Raw genomic sequence first — 18,098 nt, forward strand, 5'->3', positions numbered from 1 at the left:
TTTGGTCTGAAGTGCGCGGAGACAGTGGAAGGAGGAGGTGGAGACAGTGGAATGGTGAGGTGGCAGCAGGGTGGGAAATCAGAACGGGAATGTCAAGGCCCTTGAGGTGTTGGTGGGATGCGACGGTTTGTACTGGGGGCTGTCCTGCAGCGCTGAGTCCTGCCTTGAAAGGACTCCTGGGGTCTGAGACGTGCCCAGTATAATGGTGCCATTGTCAAAAGGTTCACTGCGTATTTTTATTTGGTCAAATTCCTTTCACCTCACAGTAAAAAAGATGCAGTAGGTTGCTTTAAAAATAAAACCTTGGTGGCTGTAAGGGAGGATCCGTGGAACTGCACCTGCTGGCCCAGCGCTCTGCCCGCGCACCGCCGTCTCCCCCACGCGCTGACGGCTCCAGAGAGGCTTTTCCGGCGCCACTTTGAGCTTCTCACTTACGCTGTTATTTCCACAGGTTCGTCTCCTCACTGGAATTGGCAGATACAATGAAATGACCTACATATTTGAACTGCTGCACGAGAAACACTACTTTGAAGTGCTCATGAGAAAGAAATTAGACCCAGTAGGTGGAAGGGGATAAAGGGGAGAAAACTTTCAGAGAACTTTGTGACTATGTCAGAATCCGATAGTTATCCAACGAGGTGGAATGATCTGGGGATTTTAATTACTGGGGCCTAGGAAGGGTTAGTCAATTTTCGTAGTAATCAATTAATTCTGTGTTTTATTTTGGTTTAGTTTAATAGGTTTTTTTCTAATGAGTTCAGTGCTGCAACAAGAGCAGCGTTGAAATGTCAAGCTTGGAAATGTCACTTAAGAGTTTTCATGTCCTGCTTTGGTTTTACTTCCAGTTAAAGTTTCATGGGTTTTTAAAAATCATCAATCTTTATAGCTTTCTTGGAACATAAGTAAAGTCATAAACAAGTGTCAGTTTTGCCATTTGCCTGTAAAGAAATGAATGCAGAGGTGCTGGATTTTCTTACCTGACATAACGTAGTTAAGCCGTTGCCATTATGTTTTAAAACACTATGGAGGAACCTCAGGGAGCGTAACGATCACTTTTTGGAAAATTGTACCAGAACAGATTTGCTTGTGGGTACTAAAACGTGAATAAAAACGAAAGGTCTTCAAATGTTAATGTGATATTGCTTCACCTGGCCAGAGCGGGACACTGAAGACAGCTCTGCTGGATTACATCAAGCGCTGTCGCCCCGGGGACAGCGAAAAGCACAACATGATAGCCCTGTGCTTCAGCATGTGCCGGGAGATCGGAGAGAATCACGAGGCTGCTGCTTGCATACAGCTTAAACTCATCGAATCTCGGCCCTGGGGTGAGTGGAAACGGCAAAACCAGGGTGGTTTGAGAAGGGAGGCGTGATGGGAACTGGGGCTCTGGTTGCCTGTGCTGGTGACGTCCATCAAACTTCGCTGTCTGGAGGGAGGGGCCCGTTTGCCAGCCTGGGGGAGTCTCGTCCTTCGCAGTTCATCTGGCTGCTCTGGCCTTCTCAAGGGTTGGGATTTTTGGCTGTTACCGTAACGTAATGCTCCTGCGGTACCACGCCTGGGAGGAGGAAAGGACACTCGCACGTTTTCCTCATTTTATAGGATGTGACACTGTTTTGTTGTATGAAGTGTATCTATAAAGCGTTGGGGTTTTTATCTTTGTGCGAGGTAAGTTGTTACCACCTCAGCTTCGCGAGGTCTGTAGCGCTGGGGGAACGCTGTGGAGCAGAGACCTCACTGCAGAGCAGTCAGCCAGCGCCGTAACGACAGCTACAGCGGAAGCGATGCCAAGGGGGTTTCTGAATTTGTCTGGTAACAGTCAGTGCTTCTGTCTACCCCAAATGTAGGGTTTGGATCTCTTTTCGGTTCTTCAGCCACTTGACTAGGTTCAGCAATCGCTTTGGTCCCTTCACTGAACAGACGTCGCCATTCCCTCCTGCTTTCTTAATATGAAATATTTTTTTAGGCTTTTGTTGCTTTCTGAAACAACACTAGGGACAGACTTGGTACCAGGAGGAGTTTTTGTAACTTACTTTGTCACCTTTAGAATAATTGGTTATTCATTTTTTTCCCCGTTTCAGAGGAGTCTCTTCAGGATGTTGCAAATTTAAAGAAACTGCTGATGAAAGCTCTGACTCTCTTCATTGATGCAGCAGAAAGCTATTCTAAGGTAAAATGAGAGGGAATCGTCTGCGTTGTGTACAGCACTGGGAGCACTGAGGACGAACAAGCTGCTCTAGGGAGGACGCGCAGAATCCCGTCCCAGGAGCAGAGGAATCTCTTGCTCTGTCAGCTCAGCAGCATCCCAGCAGTCCCAGTAACGCGGCTGTGCCAGGAGCCACACACGGTTCCCTGCTCAGGCTTTAACACCGAGGGACACAACTAGGTTCCCCAGTTGTAGAGGAGAGCCCATGGGCTTAACTAGCAAGAACAGAACGATATAAAGTGTCTTGAAACTGGTGTGATTATGGTGAAAGTGTTTGTGGTGAGTGAAGCTTCAGTTAAAACTAATGGAATGCGATCAGTGATAAAACTGCAGGGACCTGAGAGATGAAGTGCGAGACAGCTCTGAACTCATTGTTGCTCTCAGGAATGTTTCTCGCTTTCCTCTAGAAACACGCTTCAGAGGTTTGCATTTGTCTCTGATTTATCAAACAGGACGCCTGTGTCCGGCAGTCCTTGCGCTGCAGCCGGCTAACGAAGCTGATAACCCTCCAGCTGCATTTTCTCAACACTGGGCAGAGCACGAGGCTGATCAACCTGAGCAGACAGAACCTCATGGACTCCGTCCTGTCCTTGCCTCGATTCTATCAGGTGAGCTTGGCTTCCTCAGCCGCTCCGTTTTCTGAAAATTATTGTTTGAATCAGCAGGTTCTGAAGCCCTCTGCTCCTGGGAGCATAATGCTCAGCTCTTCAAGGTGGCCGCCGAGTCCCGTGACCATCAGCCCATCATACTGCCGCAGCTCCTGCTGTGGGTGGGCGCTGTCAGCGGCCCTTGCTTCCATCCTGCAGCCCGGACCTTGGCTGTCCAGCGCCTCCCGTGCTGCTGTGACTGTTCGTGAGAGCCCTGAAATCTAATCTACGTTGGCATCCGTCATTTTATACATTCGGAAATGAGACAGAAAAGGGCTTTTTTAACGAGAACCATCCAACCCCTCTCTGACATCTTGTTTAGGGGCTGAGGAGAACTGGTTTGTCACCCTCGTATTTCTCTGTAGTACAGCTGCTCTCAAGAGCAGCATCAAGAGATGGGCCCAACGGAAGACCTACGATGCTTTAAGTATTCTAAGTACGGGGATGTTTCTGTGCAAGAATAAGCTCTTCCTGCTCCGTAATTCCAGCATCTCTTCCCCTGCAGGCGGCCATCGTGGCCGAGGCGTACGAGTTTGTTCCAGACTGGGCTGAAGTTCTGTACCAACAAGTGATCACTAAGGGAGACTTCACTTACTTAGAAGAATTTAAACAACAAAGGCCACTGAAGCCCAGCATATTTGAGGAGATTGCCAAGAAGTAAGTAGTTCTGTGGTCAAACTGGAACTTTCTTTTCCACGGACTACTTAGAGGAGCAGCTGCGTGTTTAATGGCATGCGAGTCTTAGTACTGTTAAAACCTTTTATGTGATAAAGTGTATCAGGGACTGCTCAGATCAAATCTTTTTTAAAAAGAATCAGGGCAAAATATACAACCAAGAGAATCAAATGTACATTTTGAGCACAACCTTTTTAAGAAATGCAGTTCTACAGCAAGACAGTCTTGTAGTTGTTGTCTGTGAACCTTTTCTGTTCCAATTGTACGTACAATTCTTTTCAGAGTCAAACAACACCCACCCGCTGATGCCGCGCTGAAAAATCTGAAGAAATTGCTCGCTTACTGTGAAGATATCTACACGTACTACAGGCTGGCTTACGACAACAAGTTCTACGACGTGGTAAACACGCTTCTGAAGGATGCACAGACTGGCTGTTGCCTTAATGATATGTTATCAAGCTAGACTCCAGCCTCCGCGAAGCAGAAACTGGCTCTGACGAGTACCAGTGCCGCAGCCCCCTGCATGGTTCGTACTCATTCGTTAACAGAGCTTTTATCAATTACCTGCTTACGATGATACGCTGCTATGTGAAAGTTACTCCAGGAAACTGGTGGTGGTTGTAAATATTTAAAATGCTGCGATTGTGTTAACCTAAAATTGTGTTTTGTATAATAAATCTTACTGTTTACAAAATACGTGACTAAGCAGAAATAGACTGGCGCGGCTGATGATGAACCACGGGGACCCGGCTGTCCTTTAAAGGAGGGGGTGGATGATGGATCGCCACAGGAATTGTGTCTAAACCCACAAAAGGTGGAGAATATCCAGTACGTTGCCAACGAAATCAGCAGAACTAGGGAGCGCCTTTGAACGTTTTAGATGCACACGAGGATAACGCAGCGTTTGACCCCAGCCTGAGCAGCCTGGTTGGGTTTTCTAGCTCGCGGATAAAGTGAACTAGTCTTGTGCAACTCTAAACAGCCCATCTTTAATTTGCGACTGTCGTGGCGTAAAAGGAGTAATCAAGCACAAATATATTCTTAACAGTTATTAAATTTTAACTCCTTTTCACGCTTGGACAGGCTTACAGGGCAGACAGTCGGTATCGACACCCTGTCAGGAGCGAGCAAGGTGTTCTGCCGCTTGGCTGGTTCAGCACGCTCACGAGATCAGGTGTGACTTAACCGGGGAGGGGGAGGAGACTTGGACACTGCTTCAGGCAGAAACCCCGGTTCAGCTTGGACTCTGTTCGCTCCCCAAGAGAAATGCAGCCGGGGGAGCTCCCAGCTAATCCAGAGACATTACCCAAGGGGCGGGGGCTGGGCAGGGCAGGCTGACAGCAGCATAGAGACAGCGCTGAAGTAAAATTAAGCAATGATAGCGTACTATCTCTAAACGTTATCCTAGCAAAAATACAATTGCCATAGCAACCCAGTTAATTAGCAAGGAGATGCTGACTTGGATTTGTCGCTATCTGGTTGCTGACCGTTTCTCACGCTAACAACTGCTGCGTGTAACAAATATTTACTTGCACAGGCTTTAGCTCCAGTCTGCACGGGCAGCGCTAACAGGCGTACACAGGTATACACACCACACACAGCAGCTCCTCTGCTAAATAAAACGTTTTATGGTGGGAGGATTATGCCTGAGCAGAACCCGATTTAATATTCCAGTTCTAATGAGTCCCAGAAGACCAAATTAGGCTGAGCTGGCCTTAAGTTCGATAACGGCTAGCGAGCTTTTAGCTTGAACTTTACCATTCCTAGCATGAAAGGAGCCCCTCGCGCTGTCCTCCTGAGAATTACCAGCCCTCCTCCTTCAAAAATTTGGGACCGCATGTGGAAGATCCTGCCTTGTGGAAGCACACACTTATTCCATGCCTTTTGGGAACAAACAGCTGACTCAAGCAGAAGTGGTAAGTGCAGCTGCCCCGTGGAATGAAGGAGCTGCCCCGGTACAGCCCACCCTAAAACAGTCCCGCGGGGAGGACGAGCCCCTGAGCTCCGCAGCTCCAGCAGCAGAAGAGATCAAGTTCATCACGGAAATGCTTGGATTATGGCAGTCCTGGAAGTACTTTGTTCACCGTCAGCATCTCTAAGAGTGTTACCATAAGAAACAGCCATTTTACAAGAATGAAAACTTGTCCCTCTAACACCGGTTAAACTGGAAGCCGCAGCGAAGACTGGCCGCAGCGCCACGCGCCCGGCCCACGCCTGCTGTGCAGCTCTGCCGCTCGGGTACCGCTGTTCTAAGAGGCTGAAACAACCGGTCCAAAGACAGCTGTCGTGAAGTCCTCAATAGTGATTTTTATTAAATTAGTTGCTTTATAAAACATTGCAGATGTCATAATTGTTAACATAACAATTTGCCCAACTGTAGTAACTGTTGCAGTTTGCTAAGCAAGTTGTTGTTTTTTTTTTTTTTAAATGAAAGAAAATGGCTGAGTTGTGAAAGATCTACCACAACCCAGGAGAGACCAAAAGGAAGTCTTGTTTTTTTACACTTAAACCAGGCAATTAACTGTTAAAGAATACCCAACCCATACAGCTGCATTAGTAGAAATTTAGATGAACGGAAACTAAACTTCATCCTCAAGAACAAGTCATTCGTTTGTTGGTGTTGGTCGGTTTGGTTTTTTTTCAAATAAGCAACTCTGCTTGTTCTGACCCACGCTTGTTCTGCTCCATGTCAAGCGCTGAAGCCGGGGGTCCCTGAAGCGCTGCGTTCCCAGGCGCAGGACCCTCCCTCTGAAGTCCGCAGTTCCCCTTCACAATATGCTGAAAACCTCAAGCTCTAACTTAAGACAAAGCGATTGTAATACTAAGTGCACACCATGCCCTTGCTGCAAACTGCTTTTGTTCAAACGAGTCATTCCCGGGGGTACAGTTAAGGCCATGTCACCCGACTGTGCTGTAATAATACTTTGCCTTGTTGGAATTCATCTCCAATTTAGTGGCTGTTACTGTAAAATTAAATAGCAACAGTTACCATTATCAGAATTTGGGGGTTTTTAACTGCAATTTACATAGCTTTTAAATGTCTTCACTCTAACCCCTGACCACGGACCGGGAAGCCCAGAGCTTCGGCACGGACCCGTCAAGAGCTAAACCACCAGCACAGAGATACTGCAATTTTGATTGTAGCATTTGGCAGAATTTAAAGGAAGAAAAGTTGTGCTACATGTTTAAGGGATTATGGGCAACAGAAAGACAAGAGAAGGGGAGATAAATGTCACATGAAGTCTTCAAAGTCTTGTACGTATTCGCCGTCATATCCTCCGTAATCAGCCAGGTCATCTTTCATAGTAGCCTTTAAACCACCTCCAGGCACAACACCTTTTTTCTTCTTTTTGGCTTTATTCTGCTTAAATAGGAAGAGCATGTTTGTTTACTTTAAAATCCACAGTAATTTGTCATTACTGTAATTAGAGTAATGCCACAAGTCCTGAGGTGTGAGCATTCGCATGCCCGTGCGGCGAGTGCTCAGTCGCCCGACATTTCTCCCTGCGTCTCATCCCACACCATCTCCTGCGGGGGCAGCCGGGACGGTCCCAGGTGTCCCACAGCTCCCTGCATCACGTATACCCGGGTTTGTCCGTCATCCTGTTCTACCTTGACTCCAAACAAGTAGAACTAAGTAAACGCAGAGTCTGCTGTTTAGTTTGTGGAATTCCCAATTTAATTGAGGAATTCGATGTGGCTTTTAGCACCACAGAAGCTGAATATCTTCCTTGCAAAAAAATGGCCGTCCTAAACAAACGTTACAGACCATTTCACGGTAAAGCTCTTCCTTACTGGACTGGTGTAGCTGCAGCTTCCTGGGGCTGACCAAACTAATGTACATGAAAAGCCGGGAGGGAAGAGTATAAAAATAGGAAGTATACGTATTTTTTTCTTTTCAAACTTGTTTGGTTCAGTAAGCCACAGGCTTCTCTCCGAAGTGCAGTTCATATTAAAGTTTAGCACGTTTGCCAGCTCCAGACTTAACGCGCTAAGGCTGGACATAAACTTTGGGTTGCAATCAAGTGCGTCCCCCACGCTGGCGAGCCGGGGCTGGCATCACAGAGCCACCCCTGCCACGGGAACCGTCTGTGTCCCAGAGGTTTCCCATCCCACACGGACGATGCTCGGCTGTTTGTTTCCTACCAAGCCTCCAATTTGATTTAAAACATAGCAAAAGTTGCACTGCCAGTCATATTTTCTGCTTAATTTTGATCTAAGAATTCAGTGAATCACTGAACTGCACCCCCCCGAGTTTCAGCACAGCTGTATGCTATAAAATGTAATGCTTTGCATCACATAAGCATCAGTTAAGCTATTACATCGCTTTTTAAAACTTAACTTTTCCTTGTCTATGCAGTTATTTCTCCTTGAATTTGCACAACATCATAAAAATCCTAGTTATCTGCTATTCAAAAGCCCAAACTTTGGCACGGATCTGAGTTACTCCATAGATGGGTTTCAGTGACATTTAGCTCTACAGGAGGCTGCTTCTGCCTTCGGGATAGCGGCGAAAGCCGTTTTGCCTCCAGGACAGCATCCAGGGGAAGGCGAGCACGGCGAGCGCGCAGGGAACAGGGTCTCCCTGGGATCTCTAGTCGATCAGCTCCCCATTACCTCCCGCAGCGAGGAGTGAACTCTAAACCAGCACCCAAGGTTGCCGCTTCATCTCCTGCTGCTACCTCCGTGCCAGGCCTGTCCCCGTTTTCCAGATGAGCACCTTTAGCCCCAGAAACACGCAGAAATCTTACCTTTTCTTGTTTTTGTTTTTCACTGCATAGTACTGTCAAAGTATTTGTGATCTTTTTCAAATCGTCAATTTCCACTGCATCAGGGGAAGAAAAAAAAAAAAGATTCCTCAGCAATATTGTTCTTAGAAGGCAGTTAAATAATCTAACATCAAATTCCCTAAAAACTAGAAATAAGCATTAGTAATAAGTACGGGCAAAATACAGAGTGGGTAATTCTGGTCCTTATAATCACAATTACAATTTCCGATGGTCTCTAGTAAGCAGCTTGGATGGCGTAGAAGGTAAAACTTGTAAATTAAGAGTTAGTGAACACAAAGTCTTAACGAGGAGGCATTTGAACAGTAAAACACGGATACAGTAAAACATATCAAAAGGAGCAGTGGTTTAACAAGAAATTATTGTTAACATTAAATGGTGCAAGAAGTTGCAAGTCCTTCGCTTCAGAAGATCTGGAATCCGTTTGGAATGGAAGTTCCCAGCTCCGCTCCGCCAGTGAAGGCTGTATTTATACAGCACTAGTGTCAAGTTACCCCTTCACTGCGGGACAAGGTGTACGGTACAGGAAAAGATCTCGAGCAACGAATTCACCAAGTACTTCAGCCAACCAGGGCAGTGGAAAAAAGGAGTTCAAGATAGTTTTCTCTCTGTATAGTTACACGTTGAACTCCAGAACAATTTCTTTTGCAGTCCCCAAATTACATGAACTCAATTTTATAACAGTGTCTTTCCAAATGAGCTACAAGTTACCTGGCTCAGAGATTCCTATTATTTTGGAAATAGCTTCAAGAAAAACAAGCAAGATTTAGATCGGCATAAAAATTCATACTTTTAAAAATGACTGCTTTGACGTGCAGAAAGAGTAGCTCTTGTACAGGCACACAAGGTGTAATAAAGCTTGTGGAAATGGAATCGGACGCTAGTCAGTAAAACAGATTAGTACTTCACTGAATAGAAACTACATAGATCAATCCTGATGTAACATTTACTGTAACAGCGTGTTTTCAACTCCATTGCAATTGCGGTAGCAGTGTATTTTAGGATGTCTTTCACTTCACTTACATGAAATACATACGTCTCGAACTAGTGCTTCCAAAAAACTGGCATAATGTAATGATTTTTCATACTGTGTAATTTTCTCTTTTAGTAGTTTGCCAAATTCCGTAAAGTCATCTTTTGAAGAGGGATTCATGGCATCTATTCCATAAGTGTTATTTACACCTGCACGGGAAGACAGAGGTATTATAGAAAAAACCATCTGTGATCCAGAAGAGATGTCCCCAGAGAAACAAGTCCAGTCCTTCACCTCCACCGACGCCAAGATTCACGCTCCCCGCTGGCTTCTGCCACACAAAAGCCACAGCCTGAGTTACTGACCTGTGCGGAGCTTAGTCATTTGAACCAGCTTTTCCTATTCTCTGGAGCAACGTGTGCTACACGAAGCCCCTTTCCCCTTCAACGGGGAATTCCTGTCTTGAACTCCTAAGTGCAAAATGTAGCTGGTTCTGTGCGACTGTATTCCCTGCACCCCCAAGGCACTGTACTCTTTCGGAAGACTCACAGAGCAGAATTTTCACGGCGTAATAAGCTGTATAATTCACTATAATCATGGAAACAGGCTTTCATGTTTGAAGAATGCTGCTATGAATCAGTATCTTCATCACTAGTTCTGTCAAAGCACAAAACCAGAATGATGTGCTTTAAGTCTGCTTCGTCTGCACCAGGAAACAGGCTCATGCCACTAAACTGGATTTCTCAACATCCAGCTTATTACTAGACTGCCCGAAGTAAAGCAGGCACGAGTTATGCTCTGCCACACTTGTCCAAAGCCTCATTAAACCCAGGTTGTAAAGCACCTCAGAACACTGAGACAGCACTTTTTTTTTTTTCTTCTTACACACAGTCATCTTTTCACCAGAAGTACCAATATGTTGGAAAATTTAGTCATCCATCTTTTCTGTACAAATCCTACCAAGACACATTAAGAAAAAACACCTTCTATTCTAAAGATGTTTTTGTGGTTCTTGCAATTAGTCCTTAGTACCAGGACACGCCTCCAGTGGTTTGAATTTAAACCCCTCTTTATTCTCAGGAACACAACCTGCGTGTGCTCCGACAGTCAAATCCCGCTGGCCTCTTCCCGCAGGGTATCCCCACCCGCCACCGTTGCATTCAGAGGATGCAGCGCTTCTGCGATGCTACAGCTGCGGCGACTGGCGTGGCTCGGGCACGGCACACTTACCAAATGTTTCTTTTGCTAACTCAAGATCTGACTCCTCTTGTAACTTCTTTAGTCGTAGTTTGTCTGCTAACTGTTCTTCTGGTGTAAGTTCTCTATGTTCCTCTGGTGCCTCTAACTGCATTGAAAAACGTATATAGGGAGAACGTTACATTTCTTACCCTCCAGCAGAGGTAGTTCAAGAAATCATGGTTTTTCCAGTGCCACTTGAATAACTTACTTCTGCCCGAAGTCAATACACCTCAAGCATGTACAAACCTGAAAACCACCCCAATACCACGTAACAATGCCACCTTGTTTAATAAATCGTTCATTTTACAAGAAGTAGGAAGAAACACCTCAGTTCTAAGTTTCACAACTGCATGTTTTATCATGCGGTGCGTACAAAAGAAACAGCGATAAGCATTGCTTCAATGACCTGCTTGAATTACGGAGAAATTAAAGCTAACATCCCCCAGACGTTCAGAATAGTCAAGAACTTTACAGGCCTTGTTCGACCTCAAAAAAAAAAAAAAAAAAGGAAAAAATCAAACCTGCCCTCTGACTTTTATGAGACCCAGAAGAAAAAAAGGAATTACCCTTTTTTTAAGCTCCTCTTGCTTTTTCTTCTGTAGCTTTTCTTTTTCTTTTATTTTTTCTGCTATTTTCTTCTTTTCTGAAACTTTTGGTTCTGTAAAACATTGAACAATACAGCCCTCAAGAGGTCTACTGATTATTTTTCCGCAACTCTAGAAACACCAATCAAAGAGCAAGTCACAGACTCAATTACTGGCACCTGAACACCGGGAGAGTTACAGGACATGCTTTGTCAAAAACAAACCCTATTTGGAAAGTGGGTTTGATTCTTTAGATACGCCGGAGACAAAACCAGTGTCTGTTCTGACGCTGCACACAGAGTCCCATATTACTTTTAAGACTTACCTTGTTTTACCTCTGTCTCCTTTACTTCCTCCTCTTCCTCCTCATCATCCCAGTTATCCTACAAAATACGTTTTAATTAGGATTCTTTTACAGATACTTTCAACTTGTTTAGGTAACAAATACACAGACCAGGAGCTTACATACAACCTCTTTAAAAGCTCACACATCCATTGACCGGACGCGTTGGCGTGAGGAAGTGGGGAGGAAGTCGGGGGAGCTGTACAAGGGCACGGCTTTTGGGAGTTGACCAAGACGTTTCAGGCTGGTCCTTGCCATGAAAGAGGCAGCTTTTATTCAAGGAATCAGAAAGCTCATGTCAATACAGTTACAAAAACAAAATCATCAACAGTCAAATCAATGAATCGGCAGAAACCATTTTAAACCAGAACACGCTGTCACCATCACTGAAAGACCCGTTCTCCCTGCCGCTGAGCGACACCAGCGTGCCCCTCTCCCCTGAGCTGGGAAAAGCATTCCAGGGGCTGTCCCTGGAACCGCAACACACGGGGGGAACCCACCCGGACCTGCTGCCGACACTGCACAGCAGACGAGGCTGGCTGCAGGAGCAGGGAAAGTGGCAGTAAGCAGACAGAGAACACAGAGGGGCCAGCTTTCGGCACGAATAGCAACTTGTAAGTGCCACAAGATCCTGTTTTGGACCAGGTTTTGACCAACGACTACTGCTTTTTAAATAAGCAAAGGAGCTATCAAAAGACTCTTCCCACAAACAAATCACTTAAATGTTCTTCAACAGCCGTCACGTTCTCCAGTGTATTTTCAACAGTCTGAGCTTCACAGTAACTCTGTCTCCAGTGTTCACCTTCAGCATGTTCAAGATTCCTGGTGGTCCTGTACCCAGGCGGATGATCCGTGGTTCAAAATACTACGTATGGTTCAACCAAGTACTGAGGAAGCATCGTTTTCTACAGCGCTGACCTGCGGATGTCACCTGCAGACCTCGCCATGCCAGCAGGGATTCTGCAGTTTCTTCCTGACAGTTACCTGGGTAACCGTTACAGGACTATATATTCTTGTCCTAATGCCACTCTGAATTCAAGCGGATGGCCTCCGCATGGAAATCAATGCTCTAAAATTGATCTGAAGTTACATGCCGAGTACCACATGATGTACACACCAGAAGTTAAAGCCAAGAAATCTCACAGGAATCTAATTTTAGTTACCTGATTCAACTCAGCTTGCAAGCTTAAGAGACTACGTTTTTTAAGATGAGACCTAGTTTACACAAAAATCACACGTACTGTCAGTACATCATGTAGGTAAACTTAAAAACCATAAATCCTGATTTTTGTGATTTCCACCTCACAACAGTAACGCAGCCGGTCATGCAAGCTATCCATTAATTTCTAAGAGTTGCTACTGGCATGGCAAAATAAAAGACACTGGCAGAAGAACTCGGTATTTCACTGCAATGTGCTGATCCAAGCAAGGAAGACACCCGAGTTCATCTACCAGCTCACTCAAGTTAATTGGCACTTGTAAGGGATTCAGCTTCTCTTCCACGTTCCAAGAAGCTGACTTGAATTTGGAGCAGCGTTATTTTAGCTCATATCTAATTAAGAGTTTGTTACACCCACTTCTTAAATAGCTCTTTTCATTACAGCTTTCTGCCTTATCCCTTGCCCTGTCCTTCACAGACAGATTTTAAAATCAGTATTTTATGGTGCAAAACCCCAGAGGAAGGGCAGCCTGTCCATGGTGTAAAGGTACTCAAGGGATTAAAGGAAACCACTGCGTGTTTGGGAGACGTTACAGAGGGTGCGTGGGCAAGGACTTTCACGCCATGACAGACACACTCCTTCCCCGCAGCAGACCACGTCCCCGCTCGGGGGCAGGCACGGTGACAGTTCCAGCTTGCAAAGCTGGGATGATGCAGCAACGTGGAAATAGCAGACCCTTGGGAGGACGGTGTGACAGCCCGGCCCAACCTCCCCTGAGCTGTTAGGTGGAATTTAAGATCTCGGCTTTAACCGAAGGGATCGTTGGCTGCCAGGATCCTGCCTACAGCCCCACCAGCAGAACAGCGCTGCTGGAACCGGGGACAGGCGACACCAGCTCAGTGTCCTCGGAGGAACGCTCCTGGTGGGGCGACCCCCAAGACATCACCGCCTGAGGAGTCACTCCTCAACCTGGCATGCCAAGCTATGCCGGTCTCCCAGCTGCGCGGAACACTGCCTCACTTTTCTCCAAGATTTTTTTTTTAAACAGCAATAGAACATGATTAATATGGGGTTTTTGTGTGTTTTTTTGTTGGTTTTTGTTTGTTTGGTTGGTTTTTTTACTGGGGTTGAAGGAGAAGGAGCATCCAAATATACAGCTGTTCCCATGTTTTACAGATTCGAGTGAACTCTCTTGGAGGGAAAGAAAATCGCTTTGGTGTTGCATCTGCACTGATACTAAGTAATTCAAGGAGTACATCTTTACTCCAAAATACATCCACTAAAGTAGCTTAAAACTTTGAAGTATTTCAACAATAGTCATTTACCCACACTTATCTAGAACAAGGCTATTGAAAACATCTTCCATTTCACAAAAATAAACCCTTGATAAGAGCAGCTCTCTTACAATTTCATACGCCCCATCAGAAGTACCTTAAATATATGATAATACACATTATTCCCCCCAAAACCAGAAGACATGATTGGAAAGTGACAGGCACTCCAGCATTCAGATTCCCAGCTAAACCCGAATGCTCTCCTTCAAAGAGAAACGACTGTACCATGACAAAGGCTGTCGCCTGGATGATAACACGCACATTTCCCAGTTTTGGCTTTGTTAAGCACAGAATTGCCCAAGAGTAAATAGATGAAAATTCCTTGGCAAGACGCCTGTCTTCTGGGAAACGTGTGGTCTGGGTAACCCCAGAGAGTAGTTTTGTTACTGATGAAGATGCTAATTTTAAATCTGGGGAAGTCAAAGTTTCCTGAACAGTTATTTTAAGTTCATTATTAAAAAAGCCTTCCAAAATAAAATACAGAAGCTGAATATATAAAACACATTCCAAGGTGTGAAATACCAGCCTGAAGACAAACTCATGGTCAGAAAACACTTTGTTCTATTTTAGACCACGTCTAAAATTTTTTCTTATGCGGGTACTTCCCCAAGGTGGACCCTTGCAAACAAGGTACCTAGAGCCGACTCAGCCACCTCCCAAGCCCAGTTCTGTGATCTGTTTGGTGTTTATACAGGGAAAGCAAATCAAAGTAAAGCAAAACAGCTTTCTTTGCTGGACCGGTCCTTCTCTCTAGATGCAGCTCCAGTATTAAAACCATAATCCCTCAGAAAGAGTTAAACAGTTGCATTCTCACTACAGGTGGGAAAAGTGTTCCTTAACTAAAACAGCCACAGAAAGCACAGGCGTCTTCAAGAGAAAAAACTTTAGACTCTGGTTCTACTGCACACATTCTATCATAGCAAGAAAAGTTTCTCACTTTCAAAGAAAGGAGGAAAAGCAAAGCCTCAGAGACAACCGAGTCCAAGATATGTGTATATATACGCATATACGTATGTAAACTACATATATAGTGTTACATTCTAACCACACTCTTTACAAATGACTGTAGTTACTGTATACAGAGATACCTTTACTTATTTTGCCTGCTGTAATGTGACACCTATGATAACCATAGGGTGCGGGTGTTATTAAATTAAAGAAAGAAAATGGACAGTCTATATCTTACAAAAAAAAAAGTAAATAAATTTTTGTAAGAGAAGATGAACTACTTTTTTTGTACTATTTATAAAAAGAATAGCCACCCTAAGCTGCAAGGACAACTGTGTTGATGGCTTTCAGAGATTCTGGTAACAGAGCCAAGGGCCTAAATAACAAACCCAACAAGAGTCCTCTCCCAGTAACAGCAATACTCTACTTCAGAAAGCTTCGCACTTGTGACCATGCTATAGTGACCAAGTCACCTCGGGAGATTGTCCATTACAGTACCTCAGCACCTCGATTTGAAACATAAAGGTCTTTTTCGGCTGACCTATTTCCATTCCTTACAAGCTTCATCAAGCACGTTCCCTGGATGTTCCCTAGTATCGTCTTGCCTACTGTCTGTGTGAATGTGGAGCAAACCGAGGGTTCTGCGGCATCCACCATCCAGCCCCCCGGCTTGCTAAGCGGCAGCTGGAAGTAAGGAGGAGAAAACAAGCTTTTAAGGGAAGGTCTGCTTTCATAAGCATCAGAAATGAACACCTGCACATTTTAATACTGATTCTATGCAGCCATCACTCTTTGAAACACAGTAAAAATCTGTTTCAAATAGTGCCTTAAGTAAACTTATTTTAAGTGACATGGGCCCTACCAAATCTGAAACTGCGCAGTAAGACCGCTGTACTTTCCAACTGTGGCAGTGGGGCCGGGGCGGGGGGAGGGTGTGTGTGTGAAGAAGTAGGAAAAAGGGCTGGAAAAGACACGCTGCCACGACACAGAAGTTTCTGGTCGATAGCAGAAGCAAAAACACAGCACTGCTTTCATTAAATCCAACCCTCACGCCATACACGTGTCTCACCCAGCACACCATACTGAAAACTACGAATCTGAGGGGCTACAAAAAGCAAGGAGAAACTAGCCAGTCACAGAAAGCTGCCCAGAAACAGCTGGGAAGCAGCAGGTGGATGATCTCCCAGAGAACAGGAGACACCTCCTGAGGCCTGAAAAGCGTCCGCCTCTTCTCCCCTGGAAGACCCAGGCAGGGAACGAAGGGCAGGCAGAAACGCCCGCTCCGAGCGGGGACTGAGGGACACGGGGACTCGTTTTCCACTTGGCATTTTGACTTGTCATCCGCAACCCACCGCTGCCCTTTCAGGGCACCAACACCCGAGAGTCCTCTCCGCACAGGCCCGGGCCGCCCCGCCGCTCCACCCCGCCCCGGGCCAGCGCCTCACCGCCGGAGACGCGTGAATCCAGCCGGCCCGACGAGTCCGACCCACCCGGCGGGAGGTTTCCTCACCCGCCGCCCGGGCCGCCCCTGCCCCGGGCCGGGCCGCGCCGCCGCGGGCCCGCGTCCCCCGCACACGCGGCACCATATGGCAGCGGCCTGAGGCGGGCCCGGCCCGCTCCCCGCCGCCCCCGCGCCGCGGCCAGCCGGCGAGGCCGACCGCGGGGCCACCCCACGCCGCGAGGGCCCGGCGAAGGCCCGCCCGGCCGCACCTTCACGTCGTCCTCCTCATCCTCGCCGGCCCAGCGGTCCCCGGCCACTCCCGGCACCAGCCGCTTCGCCACCGGCTCCACCACCTCGAAGCTGTCGGCGTCTGTGGGGGAGAGGAGAGCGGGTGAAGGAGAGCGGCCGACGGCGGGCGGGGGGCGCCGGCGGGGCGCGGCGACCGCCACCTACCCCAGGAATCCGCCGCCTCCGCCGCCATCTTCCCCGCCGAGCCGCCGGCGCTCGCAGCAGGCACGGTGAGGCGGCCGCGCCAGAGCGGCCCCAGCCAGCGCCGCGCGCGGGGCACGCCGGGACGGCGGCGGACTGCCGGAGCCGCGCCCCGCGCCCCGCCCGCGCGCACTCCCCCCCGAGCCCCGCCCAGCGCGGGGCGGGCCGGGCCGTGAGGGCGCCATGGCGGGCGGATGGCGGGACGCGGCCGCCCCTCGCCGCCCGCACGCTCCCCACGCCCGGTCGGGGGCCCTCGGGCGCGGTGCTCTCCCGAGGGAAGGGCCCCTTCCCCGCCGGCTCTGCGGCGCTATCGGGGAGCGGCAGCTGCGGCCTGAGGGGAGCCGCCCCGCCCCGCCGCCCGGCAGGACCGATAGGCCGAGTTCTGAGCTCCCACCGGCGGGGACGGGTCTGACGGCACCCGCTCAGAGATCCAGGTTGGTTTCTGCCCTGCGGTTGAGTGTGTCCACGCAAGGGCAGTAAAGCAGGCCGTGTTTTGAACGACAGGTGTTACTGGAGCCGGCGTGCTGGTACATTGCCCTCTGAAGAAGAGGGAAGCAAAAAGCTGTGTTACTCTGAGAATTTTTACATGACTATAACCGTTTCTATACTCGGCCCATGCTACTACTTCAGATCACAGGCAAGGTTAAAGCAGTCACATTTCATACCTGCGCAACTGCTCTGTACACGGAAGCCGGCGATTTTTAAACACTTCTCACACCACTATTGCATGAAGAGCCCGGGGTGTCAGCTGGCAGTCCTGCTGGAAATGCGCTACACGAGTAATGTAATGGAATTGATTATATGCCTGAGTGGGAGAAAGAAAAAGAAAAAGAAAGAAAGAAAGGAAAGAAAGAAAAGAAAAAGAAAGAAAGAAAGAAAGAAAGAAAGAAAGAAAGAAAGAAAGAAAGAAAGAAAGAAAGAAAGAAAGAAAGAAAGAAAGAAAGAAAGAAAAAGAAAAAGAAAAAATAGTTGAAGTCTGATTTCTGAATGTTGCAATAAAGTGTCTCCTAGTCCCCTAAATAATAGGATAAGATTATAGTAAAGGTAGGTTACGACTTAGTCATTTCCTAGTTTTCAGGAAATGAAATCCAGGAGGAATCATGGGCAAATGGTTTCAGCGTTACTTGCGACAGTCTGGCAGCCAGAATGCACTTTCACAGTTTATCCCCATGAGGCTGTTTAGGGTGTGATTTTTAGCTCAGATCCCTGAGAGATCGCGGCCTTGTGACCACCAGAGGAGCATGGGCGAGTCCTTCACTACAAACGCAGTAGTGG

The 18,098-nt window shown here is 47.2% G+C and overlaps 2 protein-coding genes across 4 annotated transcripts in view; one reads left to right on the top strand and one right to left on the bottom strand.

Annotated features, from left to right (window-relative positions):
* The window catches only part of SPG11 (SPG11 vesicle trafficking associated, spatacsin), a 33,895-nt gene extending 29,654 nt beyond the window's left edge, over positions 1–4,241 (top strand). For both annotated transcript variants that reach the window (XM_063347048.1, XM_063347049.1), the window contains 6 exons: positions 452–559; positions 1,157–1,325; positions 2,079–2,167; positions 2,656–2,811; positions 3,356–3,507; positions 3,808–4,241. In XM_063347048.1, the coding sequence (XP_063203118.1) occupies positions 452–559; positions 1,157–1,325; positions 2,079–2,167; positions 2,656–2,811; positions 3,356–3,507; positions 3,808–3,988 (855 nt within the window). In that variant the 3' untranslated portion in view covers positions 3,989–4,241. The remainder of the gene's footprint in view (positions 1–451; positions 560–1,156; positions 1,326–2,078; positions 2,168–2,655; positions 2,812–3,355; positions 3,508–3,807) is intronic.
* Positions 4,242–5,812: 1,571 nt separating this feature from the next.
* Positions 5,813–16,942, bottom strand: EIF3J (eukaryotic translation initiation factor 3 subunit J). 2 transcript variants are annotated; one of them, XM_063347056.1, is made up of 8 exons: positions 16,788–16,942; positions 16,604–16,704; positions 11,434–11,491; positions 11,091–11,182; positions 10,516–10,630; positions 9,336–9,494; positions 8,277–8,350; positions 5,813–6,886 (listed from the first exon to the last, which is right to left on the bottom strand). In XM_063347056.1, exons 1-8 carry the CDS (start codon positions 16,813–16,815, stop codon positions 6,758–6,760), a joined length of 756 nt encoding a protein of 251 aa, XP_063203126.1. In that variant the 5' UTR covers positions 16,816–16,942; the 3' UTR covers positions 5,813–6,757. The 2 variants fall into 2 exon arrangements, with proteins under 2 accessions (XP_063203126.1, XP_063203124.1); XM_063347054.1 differs by having other exon boundaries at positions 5,813–6,889.
* Positions 16,943–18,098: the final 1,156 nt, after the last annotated feature.

The sequence above is a fragment of the Chroicocephalus ridibundus genome, chromosome 9 (genome assembly GCF_963924245.1).
Source record: "Chroicocephalus ridibundus chromosome 9, bChrRid1.1, whole genome shotgun sequence".
NCBI classification, from domain to species: Eukaryota; Metazoa; Chordata; class Aves; order Charadriiformes; family Laridae; genus Chroicocephalus; species Chroicocephalus ridibundus.